The sequence below is a fragment of the Aphis gossypii genome, chromosome 1, assembly GCF_020184175.1.
Source record: "Aphis gossypii isolate Hap1 chromosome 1, ASM2018417v2, whole genome shotgun sequence".
Classification (NCBI taxonomy): domain Eukaryota; kingdom Metazoa; phylum Arthropoda; class Insecta; order Hemiptera; family Aphididae; genus Aphis; species Aphis gossypii.
Window position 1 is genome coordinate 69,293,467 of NC_065530.1, and position 20,643 is coordinate 69,314,109.

General features: G+C 26.6%; 2 protein-coding genes across 3 annotated transcripts; one reads left to right on the forward strand and one right to left on the reverse strand.

The window, feature by feature from the left end:
• Window positions 1-716: 716 nt before the first annotated feature.
• On the reverse strand, window positions 717-3,300 carry LOC114129496 (GILT-like protein 1). The gene is made up of 6 exons (XM_027994248.2): window positions 2,656-3,300; window positions 2,217-2,423; window positions 1,497-1,673; window positions 1,277-1,423; window positions 1,143-1,208; window positions 717-1,051 (listed from the first exon to the last, which is right to left on the reverse strand). The coding sequence occupies exons 1-6, from the start codon at window positions 2,779-2,781 to the stop codon at window positions 1,028-1,030; spliced, it is 747 nt and encodes a 248-aa protein (XP_027850049.1). The 5' UTR covers window positions 2,782-3,300; the 3' UTR covers window positions 717-1,027.
• A 3,643-nt stretch (window positions 3,301-6,943) lies between these two features.
• Window positions 6,944-18,374, forward strand: LOC114129497 (uncharacterized). Of its 2 annotated transcripts, XM_027994249.2 has the most exons (3): window positions 6,944-7,119; window positions 9,243-9,606; window positions 17,424-18,374. In XM_027994249.2, exons 2-3 carry the CDS (start codon window positions 9,595-9,597, stop codon window positions 17,925-17,927), a joined length of 516 nt encoding a protein of 171 aa, XP_027850050.1. In that variant the 5' UTR covers window positions 6,944-7,119; window positions 9,243-9,594; the 3' UTR covers window positions 17,928-18,374. The 2 variants fall into 2 exon arrangements, with proteins under 2 accessions (XP_027850050.1, XP_027850052.1); XM_027994251.2 differs by lacking the exons at window positions 6,944-7,119; window positions 9,243-9,606 and adding an exon at window positions 12,923-13,230.
• The last annotated feature ends 2,269 nt before the right edge of the window (window positions 18,375-20,643 follow it).

The following is a 20,643-nucleotide window of genomic DNA, read 5'->3' on the forward strand; positions in this document are numbered from 1 at the left end:
ATTTAAAATGTTATCTGCAATTAATATTTATTTTTGTTAGTATACATTTTTTTGTATACAAGTCACAGAGGCACTTAAATAAACATATTCAATTCGCCCAATGTCCAATAATGTATTATTATGACATTATAAGTATTAATTATTCATATGTAATGCATATAGAACTATAGAAGAATTTGTGAATATGTCAAGTGTATACATAATTATAACCTATAAATAATAAAAAAATGTTTTAAAAAATAATTTATAAATATAGGATAGAGTAAATTTATCCTGATTTATAACACAATATAACAGTATGACTAACCTTTAAGGCCTGAAGTTAAAGATAACTATGGAAAAACATATAGTTAATAATGTAATTAAACTATTATAGGTAGTATCTATCATCCAGTCAATAACTGAACTATAGATTTTTTTTTTATATATAATTTTAATTACATATGGTACTATTTTTTTTAATATTCTTTAATTTTATACTAACAACTATTTTAACTTTGAAATTTAAATATATTAGCTGGTTAATGAACATTTATAAATCATTTTTTTTTTTTAGATAATAATGAATCTCTTGGATGCGATTTTTATATTTTAAATATGAATTTTTTTTCTAAATATAATTATGTCAAGTATAATAATAATAATAATAATAATAATAATAAAAGTTACATTGGAAAAAAACAACTGATATATTATTTAATAAATTACACAGAGAATTTGAATAGCAAATAAAATATATTTTATAATAATATAATACTCAATGAAAAAGTTTAAGCACATCATAATTATCATGTTAAGTATAAATAATGTACTATTATTTATTTGTATAGTATACTTAGTTTATATCATATAATATATCCATTATGGCCACAACAAACAAATATTAGAATTCAAATAAAAATTAACAATAAAAAAGTATAAAGTTTAGTTCAAATATCACAAGGTTTTTTTTAAAATAAGTTAATAACTTATAATAAAATATTGTTTACCTTAATTGTCAATAGAAAAAAATGGTGGTTATCAATATTTAACAAGCAGCAGGTTTTGAATCCTAAAAATAAATAATCAATTAGACAATTTTAGTTACAATTTAAATATTTTATTTTTAAAAATAGGTAAATATTATGTTTTAAAGAACTTACAGGAGGGAAATAACTGCAAACAACACCCCAAAAATCTTTTAAGACAGAAGCTTGTCTAGGTTGTTCCTAATGACAAATTATGAAAATGTTAATCACCAATCAACATAATTAATTAAGAAAATAATTGTAATTACATGGTTGATTAAAATTGTTGGGATAAATGAAACTTGAGGCCACAGCTTATCTGTTGCTTCACCATTTAGTTTTAATAATAGTTCACCTTCTTTTCCTTCTGAACAAGCATAAATTTTATTCCAATTGACATTGTGTTTTTTGGCACACTAAAATAGACATATTATAATTAATTAATTTTCATTTTTTTTTTATCAAACATTAATTTTTATTTTAACTTACAAGCATTCCAATCATTTCTGGTTCATAATTATTATCAATCATGCATGATATATATTTGACCAAAACACTTTGATCTTTTACATGTTGAGTAGCACACGAATGAATTTTATTTGCATGGCATTCTACTGGGCCGTGTTGACAAGCAAATGTGATCGAACCATCAGAGTTTTCATGTGTCTAAATAATAATATTTTTATTAGGTACCAATTAATAAAATTTGGATTTGGGAGTAAATGGGTTTTTTTGGAGTATAATAGAAAAATGAATGCTTAAACTCAGATATTTAATTTAGTTTCATTGCTTATCCATACCATAAACATAAATTATGCAATTTTCTTTTTTTAATATTTTGTGTTAAATTTTCAATTTACCACAATAATTTTGTACACAAATTATGAAGATGTATTTCAATGTTATCTAAATAACTGGCAATTATTAGAAACTAGTAAGTAACTAAATTACTAAATGTATATGCTACATTAATGTTAATAAACATATTAATGAAATGTTTGTTAGCATTAATTTATTAAAGTTTATCAAAGTGTCAATGCTACCTAAGTAGTCATGGTATTTTAAAGAAGTTAATTTTACATAAGTTTGCAGTCAATGATCATCGTTCTTAATTTGTTGCGTTTTTTAACATTTTTAGTGCTTTTTTTTCTATTATTTATATTGCCACAAATTATGAACCCCAATAATCAACTATTATTTAATAATTACCTTGGCTTTCCCATAAGGAACAAATTCAATACTAAAACTGTTTGGTGCTTTATTAAAAGATGGAACTAAATGCTGAAGTATAAAATTTCTTGAATCTGGGCATAATGCTTCATAGTATACACCAACTGGAAGATATGTCATATCTTTTACACTATTTTCCATTAAAGAGTTGTCATTGGTTAGAACATGTGAAGAATGAATTAGTTTCTGAAAATTACAAACATAAGTATTATAAACCATTGAAATATTAAAATGTCTAACATTGATTTAAATATCATGGAACTACATAAGAAAAATTTTAATTCAAACAGTATCTCTTATGAGGTATGAATAAATTATTATATTAACAGGAAGAACATAGGTATAACTCAAATATTAACTATAGGTATGTATAAAAATAAATAAAAAATTATTAAAATAATATGTATTATTAATTTACCTGTTTATTACTATTCGTTATGGCTTTGAATATTTGCCAAAAACTGAATACAACAATAAATGCAATACACCAGCGAAACTTATATGACGAGAATACCTTCAGTATTCTTATATTGGTAAAAACCATGGTGAATGACAGAAGAAATCGAGTAAACGTTAACTAGTCATTTTGTAGGTATTATGAATATGTCTAATATTATAAATTGAGGAAATATTTTTAGTTAAAGTACAATGGTGGTCACGTTGCAAATTGACATCGTGGAATACTCGGTAGAAAACTGAATGTGGTTTTTCGTTCAATAACGATTCGCATCGCTCAAGTAGTCTACAGTCGGTATTTGAAATTATGTGTAACGTGTCAACAACACCTATTCTGCATTTCTGAGACTAAACGTTCTACGAAATAACGAATTTCCACTGAGGCACTTCTCGAACAATTAAAGCACTTCAATGTGCAGAAGCAGTTAACACTTTATTACCTTAACAGTTAACACCATAGAGTAATAATAATAATTAACATTAAACGGTAAGTTAATAAATCAGAAATCTGTTATCTATGCTCAATACTCATATTATTATTGTTTACACAAATCTGAAATCACAGATAGCGCCGTCTAATCAGTCACCACCAACACCGCGGCGGCCACGCATCCACACACGACTACACGAGTACACACTACACGACAATCGCCACTCGCGAAGTCGCGAATTAGGTTCAATCATACCACAAACACGATCATAATATTAAGGTGGTGCCACGGTGTCAAACCAAATTTTATTATTTTGCGCACTTTTCATGGAAAAAAAACAGTGCCATAATAGTAAAAATCGTCTTTCGTTTGAATTTATATTTTTAGGTTTTTCTCTTTTTCGTTTAAAATTACATCACGTTAAGACTTAAGACGGTACTGCATAAATGCATAATGCACGTCGTCTCGTTCTCATTACAACACAAGTCAAATTATCAAGGTGGTTATATGGATCAGTTGACGCGTTGGAAATTTGGAATATCGTATTTTAGCCAAGTATTTACAGAAACAGAATATAGTCGTACTTGTAAGTTGTAACCGTATATTTTTTGAGGGGGATCCATATTATTATAGTTTTGTTATATGTCTTTATAATACACTTTTATAAATTTATTACAATTTACTTTAATATTTATTATAAAAAGTATCACTTAGAATGAAATCAATAGATAAGGTTCAATATTTTCCTAGTTATCGTGACTTGGGGATATCCGGACGTCTCTATATCATTTGATTTTTTTTTTTTATATTATTAAGCTCTAAAATAAAAGAAAAGTTATTGTCTTCAGTTATTACGTCCGCATTTTAGTTTTTTAAGTGGTGTCAGATGAACGGCGCTTAATTCCTTGGGGGTGTGCCAATTAATGCTAATGGAGGGAGTGCATCATTTTAACTCTTGTTTATTATTTAATTATTTATAATATGCATTTTTAAATAACTGTACGTATAAAATTTGGTAACGGCGTCTTAACTCATTAGTAATTTACATGTAAATTGACTGATGTCAGTTATCTACTAAAAAAAATATGCTGCCACTTAGGTATAGTTAATACAGATTATTTAAGTTAGTGTTTGATCGTCCTGTCCAAAGTCCACTCATTAGTTAAATTTAGTGAAAATTGGTGAACCAATTACCCAGAACCATATACAATAGTTTAAATAGATTAGGTAGGTAGGTACCTATTGATTTTTGCATATAAAGCTAAATCATTACAACCACGGCTAGTAATACCATTGAATATAGAAAATAATATTATTTTATTCTATTATCAATAGTAATATCACTAATATCCGTCATCCATGTAAGAAGAAAAAAACTAGTTTTAGGTACATACTGACTGATGTGTTAGACATCGTCTCTTGTTGCAGTGGCGTCAAATTCAATGAAATTAGGTGATTCAATATTCTTGTATAGTTCTTTAAAAACCAAGTCTCGTCCATCCACTTTATCATTTATGATTCATGAAAAGTGCTAAAATATTAAAACAATAAAATCTAAAAATTATTCATAAATCGTTAATTCTACGGAACACTTAATTTATATTACTCGAGAATGCAAAAAAACCACTACGTTTTTGTGTAGGCACATAATAATATACGTCATATTTGAATTTTTTCAATACGCTAGCCGATTCTGTATGGCGTTTTTGTGACAAATTAAATTAATATGTCCGTAGGTCTGCCTTTTCTTAAAATCCGACAAATATAAACGCAACTTTTGACACAGTTATTTCGATTGTTTTGATCAGCTATACTATATAAAATATAGGTATAAGTTGTGACACTACGGATCTTTTCGCAGCTGAATCTATTAAAATTAATAAGGGGAAAAAAATCGAAATTTGACGGTCACTTCGGACGATAACACATTGTGTGTCACAGATGAGATTTAAGTTTAAAATATTTATAGCCACTGTCCAGCGTCCACTGGTCAGTGCAATTTAAACGAGCAATTTTTGGCTTTTCGCGGATAGTCCAGGTAGAACGGGGCTGCCGGAAGCGTTTAATCAGTGTCCGACTCATTCCGATCGCGATTGGAGCGTAGGCAACGACAAAATGTGAGTGGTAATATGTATAGTGTGCGGAGATGACGACGAAAAAACGAGTGAAGTGGTGACCACCGCGTCGTGACTCGACCGACGGGATTCTGTAAATCCGTAAGAGGTAGTCAGCCACCTTATAGGTATTGATGGTCTATAGTATTCGCCCGGGTGCCCAATTTATCAGGTATAGTCTGTATTCGGTGGCCGCTGATGTCACGCAACATCCGGAAATGTTGTCCACGGGTAGGTCTGCTGACATCATGTTTTCCTAACAAAACAAACTTTGTGCAGTCTCGGCCACTAATAAGTGATCATCGCCGTCATCGGTGTATTGCAAGGGCCCTCATCGTTGTCGTCATCAACGGTGCCGTTAACGGCCCTATAACACTGTCATTCAACGCGACGATACTCAAAGCCGTAGAAGAGATGTCTCGTTTGCGGCTTTACCCGAGTAAACGATGCCCACGATCGCATTACGCTGCTCCCTCCCCTAAAAAAATCTTGTACAACAATGAACAAAAATTATACTTTAGTGGATAAATATTACATCAATAATCTTAAATAAAAATTTTATACTTCAAAAACATTATACATTTGTTAATAAAAAAACTTATAATCTAACGCATGGCAAGGTTATTATATAGTAGTGAGGTCTGAGTCTTTAGATGGGGAAAACGTTGAGAAAAATTAGACATAATGATAATACTTTGATAGCAATATATTATTGATATTCATATTTAGACAATGTTATCATAATTCAGACTGCATTATAGCATTTTGTATTTAAAAGAAAAATGTATATAAATCATTAAAATAATTCAACTTGAACAAATGTATATTTGTTAATTATAAATTATAATGGTTCATACTTAATTTAAACTATATACAATTCTGCTATTAAATTCAGCTTACCATAATTATGTTTAAATGTACTTTGTACTAATTTTAAGTACCTAGTTTATGTATAGACCTGCAACAAACAAAAAGTTAATCACTTGGCTTTCTACATAATTCCTCAAATTTAATATATAATACTTTTGATTTATCATTGTGTTTCAGATAATTAGTTACCTATAGTGCCTGCCAATCCACGACCTTTGATTATTTATTTTTAAAAAGTATAATATAGCAACTATTAATATTTATTGCATTATTAAATATAATAAATATATATATTAGGCTATAATTCACAGACAAATTAATAACGAGTGTAAAATATTTTGGGAATTATACTGCTTATGCCTCGTGTGAAATTTTATATTACCTAGAATTTATAAATTAACTTTGTTTTTTACGAATTATTTCTGTTTATGAGAATTATAAAACACTTTGTTTAACATGTAGGTACTTAAAATATATTTATTTATTTATGTATATTTTTAATTATAATTTTGCTAACGAAACAAGTTACAGTTTTGCCAATTAAGTGTTTGTACATTGTATAATATACGTAATCTAATCGTTATTTACAAAAATACTATGCCGTGACAATGAATATCTCAAAATTCAAATTATAACAATAGTATGTGAATCTCAAGAATAAAAATGACGATGTATCTGCATTCTATAATACTATCTTCGATGACTGCAAATATGGATTATTATTATTATACATATTTATAATATAATAAGTATTATAACAATAATACTGGCAAGTATAATAAACATATAGAATATAGATATATTATTAAATAATTGCAACATCAAAATAAATCGCGGTCGAAACCTGCGAGACTTGTCGGAAAGGAGGTAACATCGTGTGGTACATGCGGCCGGCACAGTCTCTTAGTAGACTTCGGCCCAAACGCATTGGGCGCGCTCTTCTGCCGCCGCCTCCGTTGTCTGAACTTCACGACGTTCGATCACAAACACCACGTATAATTACTGTAAACCGTAAGTACATATTGAACATTCACACATACTCGTGTTAATATAAAACGATAAATTTTCATGTTTTACCATCTTTAATCAATACCATTTTTGTAAAAACATTCCAACTCGACACACAAAATATTTCGTGTCCATCGTCTTGTGCGTTATAATTGTTGATTTTTGCGAGTGGAGGGGACTTCTGATAATACGATGACGTCTTACTGGTAGGCAATCCACCCATGGCAAGGACTAGTCTCGTGTGTCCTTGAACTGTTGGCTATAGGTAGCTATTATATTGTAGTAAATATACCTATATATTATACTATTAAACACACCGCAGTCTTTCACTTTTTCCACAACTAACTTACGACGGTCGCCGCCCGACCGGATTAATAATAATAATAATACACCACTTGTATTGCTTAACACCTCGTCGGTCTGGTGTAATCCAGGTCACCGACATGAGTGCATGATATAACTTCTCGTCGTTTTTAGACCATGCACTTGGTCCACACATAGATTTATAGCTGTGAATAATGGTGGTATGTATTTAGACTTTTACCATCCCCCGAGCAACGCATAGTTAGTCATTTCCTCAACAAAAAAGTCCAAGTTGAACGGACTTGAACATAATCACGCGGGTATCGCATCACGTCATTCAGTTTTCTGGTTCTTTTAACTAAACGAATTACATTTCGATTGCACAATTCACATATTTCATTTGTAACATTTACGTTCGATCGCGGATCCTAGATCTTTATAAAGTTAATAACTTTTCGACGTTTAACGACTTGAATAAAATTAGGAAGGTACTTATATTTTTTAGTTACTTGGAAGTTGGTTATAGTTACTATTGTTGTCGATATTTTCAGTCTTATATAGCGTCTAGTAATGATGACTGTCGACTGATGAATCCAGATACTGTTTGTAAAGTTAAGAATGAGAATGACTATATTTATATTATACTTACGTTCTAACATTGTGGTGCCTATTAGTACAGAGCTACATTTTAGACTTCCTTAACATTATATGTATGTAAAAATCATTTAATATTTAAACAAATAGACATAACTATTAACTATACATATAGGACATAGCCACATAGGTACATAGTAATATATCGTGAATTGAATCTATAATAATATTCAATGGGTTAAGGACGCATCATCATAAGGTTGAAAATACTTTGTTATAATAATAAGCGTTATACGCATGATTACCAATGGTTCGGTTTTTTCTGGACATCCAGATTATTGAAAAAGTCGCTCTATACTCATATTTAATCAAAAACTTTGGTTGGATAAAATATTAATGCTTTATAAATTGAAGGCATAACTAGGTAGTAGGTACATAAGTGTTACATTTAAAAATGTATCCATCTTATATAATAATAAGCATATCATCACTGAAATTATAAAGGGATTATAATGTGTTATCTATGCTTATAAATTATATTTCATTATATAGATATACTGAATTGATAAAATATACTTATATTTTTGTATTAGGTACATATAAGTACCTCGATATTCAATTATTAAACTCGTACTATCCAGTATCTATTTATTTTTGAATTATTTTTATGTAATTCACGATAGTTGAAATTAAAACTCATGATTAATTATTAGTTTTGTGTAGGTATCCATTATTATTAGCAAATTCGTGATAATACCACATTTAATTGATTAAAATTAAATCAAACAGGTATAATCATTTAGTTCTCTTTCTTTACCTTTTATCATGTTTTTTTTTTAGATAAATATTAAGTTAAATGATTATATTTTAGTTTTGCAATTTCACTATGTATGCTAAATTGTTATGTGATCAAACTTAACAATTTATTTAGTAAAATTAATGACATTTAGATTACAGTGGCTATACTAGGTTTCTAAATAGTCAGTTAATCCGTAATCGTCTTAAAAATGTATTTTGTGTAATAATATAATCATGGGAATTATTAAGTAACACTTATGTGTATATATTTTTTTAATGGTTAATAATTATTATTATATGTGTAATTTTACAGTATTTACACAATAATAATGCAATGTCCATACCTGTAGTGAAGTTTATTCTGATAATTTTGATATGCTAGTATTACTACATTTATATTATTATTAATTAATTATGTACCCTTCTTATAGAATTGTGCTGGAAGATGGCTTACTGGTGGTTACTGCAGTCGGCAATGTGGTATACCACTATTATGGTTCTGGCTAATCCTCTGATGCCTACCTTAATCTTTGAGGTTTTGCCCAAGTTACCATTGCTTATCATTCGCCGTTTAGGTACGATTCCCATTGAATCAATTTAACGGAACACAGATCACCTGTTTAAGAGTCTTGCCAAAATCACTAGTTCAACATAAATAAACAGTGGCAGGAAACTGACCTGACGGCCTTCTGACTAGTTTGTATCTGCACGGACAGTGTCGTTAAAAACTGCAGTCTAACCGAACAGTGTCCGATCGACGTCCAACACAGCCCGAATACAATTATGAATAATAAGGTATGCTAAAGTATATAATTTGAATAGCTACTTATAAGTATGCTTTACTTGGCTTTATTTATTTACTATTTTTGAGTATGTGATACTTTTTATATTTGGCTGTTAATTATGTTTAGTTTACTTAAACACTGTTACAATGAAGGAGCTCTAAATCGTGTTAATAATTAATTTAAGAAATGAATAATCTAATCTACCTAACAGATTTTATACTTGAAAAACATTTAAACGTAAATAAATAAGTTTAATGTGTTATTCGCTCATGATTTGAATATTTTATTCTATTTTAAATTATATCGTTTATATAGGTATTCGTCTTCTCATACAATATTATTCTATATTATCACAATTATTTGAATATTTATAACTCTGAAGAAAACTTGTTAAAAGTATGATTCAATTTAACTTTAAAACATAAAATCATAGTTCTTAAGAAGACATTTTAAATAATGCATACTCACATACTATAAACATATTTCAATTTGTTGTAAAATGATGTCTGCTCATTGTATTTTCTTTCTTCGACCCATGCGTGACATAGCAAATTATTACTAACTGCAGAACCAATCATATGATGTGTTATTTAGTTTTTTGCATTAATTTAATGTTAGAGTGCATTGGGCCATTGACCTATTATTGAACTTAAAGTTTAGAACATTATTTATATTTGTACTTTTGGATTTTAATGGTATTTATATTTTTTCTGAGATAAATATATAAAAATTAAAGTTAATGGCTCAATATTGGTACTGCTGAATGTAAATTTGTTTGTTACCGTTACGCGTTGACTAAATAGAGGAAATAAAGATCGCACTGACATACTCTTTAAAATTAATTTATCTTATTTAGATATACATTGTGTACCTATATAAAAATATTTTGTACATTTATGCAATATTAAAATAACTTGATATTACCATTCAGCATTTTTACTAATAATGTGAATATATAATATGATATTGCCCTTTTATTATTCATATTATTGAGAAAGATAAACTTTTAATAAATTAACAAATTTCTTTTTATATATATTTAACGAATATTAAAATATGTATTATAAATTACCACCCATTTGGTATTATCAAGAAAATTCTTAAATCATAAATCATTTTTCATTATTTTAATAATTATGATAATAGTTGTTAAATTAATAAAATAAAATTATGATAAAAATACAATAAAATATGATGAATTATCTTGGGTTTACAATTTTATATATAATACATATATATTTCACGTTAAGTAATCAGCATTTTATAGAAATTTGTATAACTTAATATAATTAGTACCTATAGTTAGTTAATAATAAATTATTAAAATTCATAAAAAAAATTATTTGGATAAATTTATACGTCTTATTTGAATTTTAAGTCTTAGAAATAATAACAAATTAAATTATTGGAAGGTATTTTTCAGTAAATAACTTAATGAAAGAAAACTCAAGTATAGAGATTTTACTACAAATAATAAATAAATATATTTAAAAGGGGAATAACATAATACGTGGTATAACTGTTATTATATTTATTCAATATAAATAAAAATATAAGCACTTGATTATATGGCGAGTATTTGCAAATGCTTTAAAGTATTTATAGAAGTGACAATTATATTTCCAATAACTTCCTGGATTGAGAGATTTATTAAGTGTGAAGATAATACAAACAACTTTACTATCTATCTTCAAGGACTTAAAATCTGTACAGTCACTATATGGTGTTGTGATGGAGATTTATTTTTTTAAATTCTTACATACTTGGGGTAAATAAAGCGAGTATACCTACTATAGCTGGTAGGCATCATAAATATGTGGGGACAATTTTCAAGGACCCTTAATATTTAAATTTACTTCCGTAGTAAAAGATCTATAGTTGCTATAAGTTATAAGTTATAACCAAACATAAAACTCATTTATATGTTTATACTATTTTAAATAATGATTAAAACTATAAAAAAAAATATGAAGAAAAAGAATATGTAGCAATATAAATTGAAATAAAAACATAATAACAATAACAATAATTTGAAAAATATTTAAAATAATAATTTATTGTTAATTTTTATTCAAATTATATCAAATTATTATAATATCTATTACCTATATTATTTTTAATTGCCTAATATAAAAAAATATTATTGTATTTTTAAAACAAGATAGGTATTTACTATATAACTATAGGTAAATTAAATGTTTTATATTGATGTTTATAGACATTTTAATATTGTATGTATTTATAGTTGTATTTGCATAACAATAACATTTTTATTCGAAATCTATGTTCTTATAATTGTTTCTGATTAAAGTTAATTCACACATTACACATGTGTTAAAATAAACAGTAAATAATGATGATTAATGTCAATTAAATATAAATACGAAAAATACCTGTAAATTATTATATATAAATATATATATTTATTATATAGGTACATAGTTTATTCGGTTATGATATTATATTGTCAGACATTTTGTCATTTCAATGAGAAGGTAGCTAATATAGGTACTTAGTAACTATGAATTTTCACTTTATATTTGTGTTATTGTAAAATTTATTATTATTGTGTTTATAAATGAATACTCAGTACGATATTGGGTTTTATATTTTTACAAAACTGTTAACCGAGTATAAAATGTCTTCTCGGGTCTTTAAGCACAGTTAATACACAGTAAAACGGTATGTTATTTTATTTATTTTTAAAAAACTGTAGTAAATCATTAATCAATATCTATAGTACAGCCAGTAAGCGTAGAGTTCTTAGTTAGGTATTCTGTAACAAAAAATTTAAAATCATTATTTAAACACTTTGGACATATATTTTAAATAGTTTTTTCCTATTTACTAATAACAAAACAAACATTTTTTGTTTAATAATCATAAAACCGTAATTTATGGTTTTACGGCTCTATACTTCAACTAGTGGATTGTAAAAATTCTAAAATACTGACACTTGAGTTACAACATTCACAGTTTTGGTTTTTTTTTTAGTTGTGATTTTTGTTTTAATTAATTAAAAAAAAATGTACTTGTTACAAATAGGTTGTTGTCTTGAGTTAAATATTATGAAAGTATTTGTGCATGAATAGTCATAAACCATAGTACTTATACAATAGACTAATTGAATATGCAATCATACGAGTTTTAACTAACACGCCTGTACATTACACATACATGTAACTTTAACGTAAAAAAAAGTTTTCATATAAGTAAATAAACAACAATGACTAGGTTATCGAAGAAAATAGTTTATTTTTATGGTATTGTAAGTAAATAAGAATTGAAGGTTAAGAACAACTTTGTATTTTGATCTGTATAGAACATTATTCAGTCGTTTTGAAGTCGTCTGTAATCTATGGCTGTTTGTGATGGACAAAGAATATAATTCAAAATCTAAACTATTCGGAATTAATTTTGACTTTAATCGTTTCATATAAATTGACCTAAGTGCGGTACTGCGATAAGAATATTCTTGGTTTGGTGTTAATTTTTATTGTAGTATCATATAATGAGTTTTGTCGACCAAGTGTAGACGTTTATTACCGAGTTTTATAGAATTATAAACTGTTGTTATTTAAAATCATATTGAAGCACACCGCGTTTTATCCACGGTCAACTATTTTAATTGCAAGTAATTTTACTATTTTGTACGCTAAATTTAAGTTAAAAATTATAATTTAAACTGTCAAAGAAAGCTTAGTTGTTGTAGGTATGTATAATATGTAGTTACATTTTTTTTACTTATAAAACAAATTATATAGCTAGTTGTTGTTAATTCAATGTCTAATTTTAACGGAATAACAAGGTTATTTTTGTATCTTTTATACGAATTATGTATTTTTTTTTCAATGAACTAATCATTATAGTATGAAATCTATTTTTTATTATAATCATTTGAATATAAAGTGAAATGTCATTTTGATTATGTTTTAATAAAATAAGTTATAAGTACTATTATAGTACTTAAAAAACAACAACAACATAAGCATATTATAATTGAACTTCTTGAATTCTAATAATCGTTTTTTAAGACATTGAACACATTAAATATAAAGTAGATATTCTAATTTATCGCAGTATAAATACTGTGTATTTTTATTATTTAAGTAAATTTAATGTTTAGTACTTCACTTATAATCATGAAATATCATAAAAACTTTATAAAATTTACGAAAAATGTATAAATAATGAATAAAACAGCTGCCACTGTGCAACCTATATTATCAACTTTTATGATATTTATATACCTAATAATATTTTTTAATTTATTAAATAAGGTAGGTATAATTAAGTACTTTACAGTATTCATATTACTTTTAGAAATAACGATTTTATTTAACGGTACTACTCGAAGAATATTTTCTTTTTTGGAATAAACGTTGAAAAATATGAAACATAGGATTTAAATAGTACACTTTTAGCTAATTGTTTCTTTGAAAAGAAAAAGATTATAATTAAAATAACGGGAGATTAAACTATTTGAATTCCATTATGATAAACTTATAACTATTTAAATAAATATATATATTATACTATCATTCTATAATTTGTATTATATTATAAAGTATTTTAATTTTATCATGACCTCTAAAAATTAAAACAAAATAACATCCATGGTTCACTTGTTATATCATTATTTCTTCAATGAAATTAATAAAAAATACAATGGTTTAAAATATAATACGACAAAACTATTAAAAATAACTTTATTTATATAACAAATTACGTAAATTTCAATTTAATCTTACTTGTTTTTATCTTTACTTATATTTTATATAAGTATTAATCGGTATTTAATATTTTTATTTCATCAGTATATCTTATATTATGTTCAAAGCAAATTTTAATAAATTAAATAAACTAGTTAGACAACTTCTAACACAACATAGTACATGTGTCATGTACTATATAATATTTTATAAACACAATACAAAATAAATCATAACTTAAATAGCTATAAATAAAATGATTATTAATATCATTAAATTATTAATTCATGAGATACGTGATTAAATTACATCCAAATAATTTGATCAATATTTCGATAATTCAATTAAATTAACTATCAAGGAAATATCTGAATACCCTAAATGATATTATTATTGTTTTTTTGAAAATAAAAAAATATAAAAAATGAAATGTTAAACTTAATTTTCGATGTAACAAAAATGTTTTATTAAATTAATACGACTATGCAAAACGAATCAAAGGAGATATATTTTTGATTAAAAAAAATTTGATAACTTTGTAGTTTCATACAAATTTAATAATATCACTTCAGTTTTTATTAAGAATAAACCGGACGTGTTAAAATTAATAATCTATGTCAAACCATTTTTAAAATCGTATTAATGATGAAATGGGGTTTTAATAACATGCTATAATTTTACATTCACTGCAAATTTAACTGCAATTGGCTTTAACCTAGATAATATTAGAAAAATTTAAATTGTATAAGTTTAAGTTGATTATGTAAAGTAAATAATACGTAATTCAATTTTTAACATTAATTTTGGTACATTTCTAAAATTAATAATACTTATTCTTAAGGACATTTCAAAGTAAAAATTAAGAGCATAAAATTCATCTTACCTTTTTCTAATTAAAAATTATGTATGTATACTTACTTTATACTTTTATAACTAATTAAATTAAATATCGGTTTTTAGATATAATTATAACTAAATCTTCAAGACATAGTTTTAATTTTTTTAGATGCCTTTTTCAAAATTATAGCATTCAAGTGTTAAATTAATTCTTAATTTATGAAAATATTATTTTTAAAATACCTTTACATTAATTTTAAAATTATTAAATATAATAAGCGGCTTAGATAAAATGATTTATGAAAAAAAATATTTGTATGTTGCATTATTGCTGCTACTACAACAAAATACTGCTGATCGATTACCTATAACTTAATTAATATTATTCTATAATACCGGAATATCTAGATATTAACTTAAACGTAAAGTTTACATAGGTATAGTAGGTATAAGTAACTACTTTTTTTTTATCTCACGATTTATTGTTACCTATTTTTATACGAAAAAAAAAATACACAATATTTAACCATAAAAACATGTACTGATATGATTTTACTGAAAATATTAGATGTGCAAAAAAAAAAAAATCGTAAAATGTGATATTATGTGAATAAAATAAATTGTTCAATAATGCCTATCCGCTAAATAGGAAATATTTTAAAAACGTATGCACGTATATCATACTAAATAAAGACACAAAACAAGATACATTATAAAAATATGTTCTGTACATATAAAGGTATTTTGTTATAAAATGCATTTTTTGTATAGATTATTTTTCTAATTAATTGTACTCAATGTACACAAAAATATCATAGTGTGGTATCAATATGTTTCTCTAAAGTTCCTTGTTTTTGATCAAAATATAATAACAACAAATTTACAAATAACGTTGTAAACTCGAAAAAAAGATTTCATGAAATTTTCTCGTATAATGATGTAATAATATTATATCGTGTACGTGACTATAATATTCATATGTTTAATAATATGACTGATAATGATGCGTACATTATTGTTGTGCTGTCCTCGTATAGTATACTAGTATAGGTAATAGGTATGCAAGAAACGTAGGGCCGCAAGGTACCTACACGTATTATTTCTGTTAAATGTACGGTACGCGATTCAGACTTAAAATAATGATATTCGTAGGTCATTAACACTTTTTACAAATGATTGAAATGAATCCATTATTTTTACGAAACCTATAAGTCTGCATAATGATCAGGAGTGACTATTGACTACCAAAAAAACTCGCAACACGTGTCCGTTGTTCATAGGAAATCCATTTTGTTGCTGAATCTGGAATAAATTATAAAATTACATAACGTAACCATTAACATAGGCTTAATATTAACTATACGTATTACGTCACAGTTGTTAATAATCCATATCAAAAATTCCAAACTATTTAATATAGTACCTGAAAAGCATATACCTATACTTAAAAAAATTGAATGTAAGAATAATTTAAACTTAAATCTACACTGATGTTTTAGTTTTTTTTATTTTATTAATTACTCAATATATTATATTATTGTAATTCAATATAATTTTAAATTAGTTTAGTTCTAATGGATTATTGATAGGTAATAATTAAAAATAACAAGAAGTATGACGTATATACTAATCACCCACGTTGTATTAAAAACTAACTAATAATTTAAAACTAACTAATTTTATACTATTTTTTTTCTGTTAGTTACTTTTGTGTGATACAATAATAACAAACTGTACAATTATAGAACATACATATGTCATATTATGTAAACAATAACATGAAATACGTCATAATAATGAAGTATAAATTAATAATATATTAATAATAGTGCACACTTCACAATATCTGTGTATAGCTACAAAGACTATTTTTTATTATTATTACGATTTAAAATTAATTAATAATGAGATTATAATATTATAACAATAAAGATAACTGGTTGCGCTGAATTATATAGATAATTAAAAGCGGAGACATACGCCCAGGATCAGTCTGGAATTTAACATTTTTTTATAATCATAATTATTGTTAGGAATTTTGATCGGAGTCAGAAAATTTTAATACTTAAAAATTATAATATACCTATTAATGATCACTACAGGCCCCAAGAGGTTAGAATTGTTTTGTAGACTTTTAAGTTATTTATATCATATTGCGTATAATATCGAAAACGCCTTCCTACCTAACCTTATAGGGGCTAGGATTATTTTGATTTATAAGCACTGCCATACATGTAAATTATATCGTGTAATAATCTCTTTGATGTTTGTCAAATAGGTGTTTGCGACGTCCGAGTCGGCCGGATCCCGCCACACCACCGCCACCGTGATGGTGGTCGTCGCAGCAGTCATGCTTACCTCCCAATTCACAGTCGCACAAGTGGCGTTGAAAGCGGTCCGTCTGCCACGCGTCTACAACGCTCTGATCACCACTGACCAGCATCTGTTGCCTAGCCAAGCTGAACCGATCATCACCCCTGTATTCCGTCCATTCCAGTTGCTCTACGAATGGCCCGAAGTGAAGTACGCGGCTGTGGAGCCGTATCCGTCGTCGCGGTCGGCCGCGGAGACGTCTAGCGCCGAAGATGGGTCCCGATCCGTTGCTGCGGTAGTGAAGAACAACAGGCCGGTGGACTCTACGGTCGTCAAGAACAACAGGCCGGTGGACTCTTCGGTACCGGACGTACCGCCGCCGCCGCTTCCTGTGGCCCGCGCCCCAGACGCCGCCGTCAAAAAGAGACCGGAAGAGTATCCGCCCGCGCCAGGTGGTTTCGCTATTTGAACACCTATACGTCCCACTTCTACTCGACTCAGTCAACCACCACCGCAAAATGTTTTTAGTCAACGAGACACGGTCCCTCTCGCCCGTCACGCGACCATCTACCGTTGCCGGACTACAGTAGTGTGATAAAATATTATAATACATAATATTATTGCGTTAAGTATCATATTCTATTACATCATGTATATGTTTGAAGATGTTATGTCACGCTTTTCCGTTTCTTTCATCCGAATTTTCGTCAATTTTAATCGGTTTCTGTCGTCGACGGCTTTTATACAAACTCGTGTTCACTATTTATATACTAATAATATAATATACACATGAATGTATCGCCTATACCTATGACGTCATTTGACAATTTTAACGCATTATATTATTTTTATGTTTAACTTACGAATTATGTTCAATACGTAATCGGAGAATAAATAATCAAAATTATTTTAGTCATTTTTACCTGATTTTTCTGATATTTTTTACACTATGATGCTAATCTTATTTAAATTTAAGTAGCTACTATAACCGTACAAAACTATATACCTAATATTGTGTAAAAATATACATTAATATATATTTTTAAATTTTAAAGTTAATAATAATGCATTAAGTTATACCTAATTTGTGCAGTTACTTTACACAATACATACATAATGTATATGATTATATTATTATATACAATGTTAATATTTAGAATTCTTGTCAATATGAGTGTTACTGTTGATCAACAAACTTTTATCAGAGAAGACTACTAGGTATTTATCTAGATAAAAAAGATATAGTTTTAAAATATTTATAATTTACGTTTCATTGTTTTAAAAATTTATATAACTATCTTTATTTAAAAACTGTACAATTATCATTTAGTATTATTTTTAGGGTAAGTACCTACTTTATTATACTAAATTATATAACAATAATAATATATAATAAATATACATAATTATGTTGTTGCTCAAGAAATGTATGTGACTCTCAAAATATTATACCACCTTATTAGTAAGTTCTATTGTTTAACTTAACAATCAACTGGTTATGGATAGCATTTGCCTGCCAAGTATTACATTATGGCATTATACGCTATCAAGTCGTATTTATCAAGTTTGTTTTTCATTTATTTTAAATATTTTTATAGCAAAATTTGTTCAAATAAGTAAAACAATTAGTGGATGTGATGAAAGAAAAAAAAGACACGTTTCATAGAATAAAGAAGTCTCCAAGTGGAAGAATTTCGATTTATCGAGTTATTCACAATTATTTTTAACAGATAATTTTTTAATTTAAAAGAAATAGATAAGAATTTACTCACCAAACTTGTATGTTTAAGTAATTATATTATTTATAGTATACATTATAAACTATATTTCATCTATAGAGGTATTGTATACATCATTAACTAGTACTATTTTTGAGCATAGTGTAGGGTGACCATTTTTTAAAAAAACAGGATACTTTTTTGCAATGACTAAAATATAGGTATAATGATTGTAAAAACATGAAACAATATACAATACTTATATTATATATATATATATATATATTATAAATACTACGAAAAACGGAACAATCTTGTTTACAACAGGACGTTATATGGTTACCCTAGAATAGTGTATCAAAATAATATACCTATTATATTGTGGCTTTGTGCACAGCGCTTTGCTGATTTGTTGAAAAACATGTACCTATTATGTTGGTTAGAAACTGTTAAAAAAAACATATTATACATAATAATAATTAAATAATAAACAATAAATGATACATTTATATTTTAATAGCTTACAAATTTTGAATAAATTATTAATTTTATGGTGATTAAAATTATTTGTATATTTTCAGTGTATTGGAGGGATTTTTAGTGAATGTGAAACCATAGTTTTTACCAACCATACAATATTATATCTATATATTGTATTACATATTATTTTATTGTATGTTATAATATATTTTATTTGTTTTACGTGTAATGTTTCATTGCGCCTCTATTACGGGTTTTGATAAATGTATTTAGAATTCTAGTTAAACACATACCTTTGAAAATGGTTATGAATAATTATTTTAAGTTTAATAATATTTCATGCTCAATAATGCATTCCGTCAGGTGTCAACAAAAGTCAATCGTTTATGCAGGTAATTATAATAATCACTAATATTATAATATCGATTATATCTTGTGGTTCATTCAAATTGTATGGAATAAGTTTATCAGTGAAGTTTGTAGTAAAAATATAGAAGAAAATATACCTATTTTATATAATAAATGTTGGTAGTATTATAGTAAGTACATATCTATATTAATCGTGTTTATAATATATGGTGTATGTCGCTAACTTTTAGTGTATTATTTAGAAAAAAATATGATCATTGATCGATTTGTATCGTATGGGTAAAATTAATTAAAATATAGGTATAATGAATTTTTTAGTATGTTTAGTTTTTATTGTTTATTAAATTGGAAATTAAAAATTTTTACAATTAAAAATTGCACTCGAAAAAACGATATCGAGCGAAGGGACGAGTTTCACAGCTTATCTATTTCTAAATATAGTTTATGTTATGATTGCATTATATTATGTTTAATGTATATATTCTATATCATTAGTTTATTACAAGTATTATGTACCTAATTATATTGATTTGAAGTTGAAATTTTTTTTGTCAAAACCATAGCTTATAACTTATATAAATTAATATCATTGTACCTACCGTAAAATTGTGATCTAAT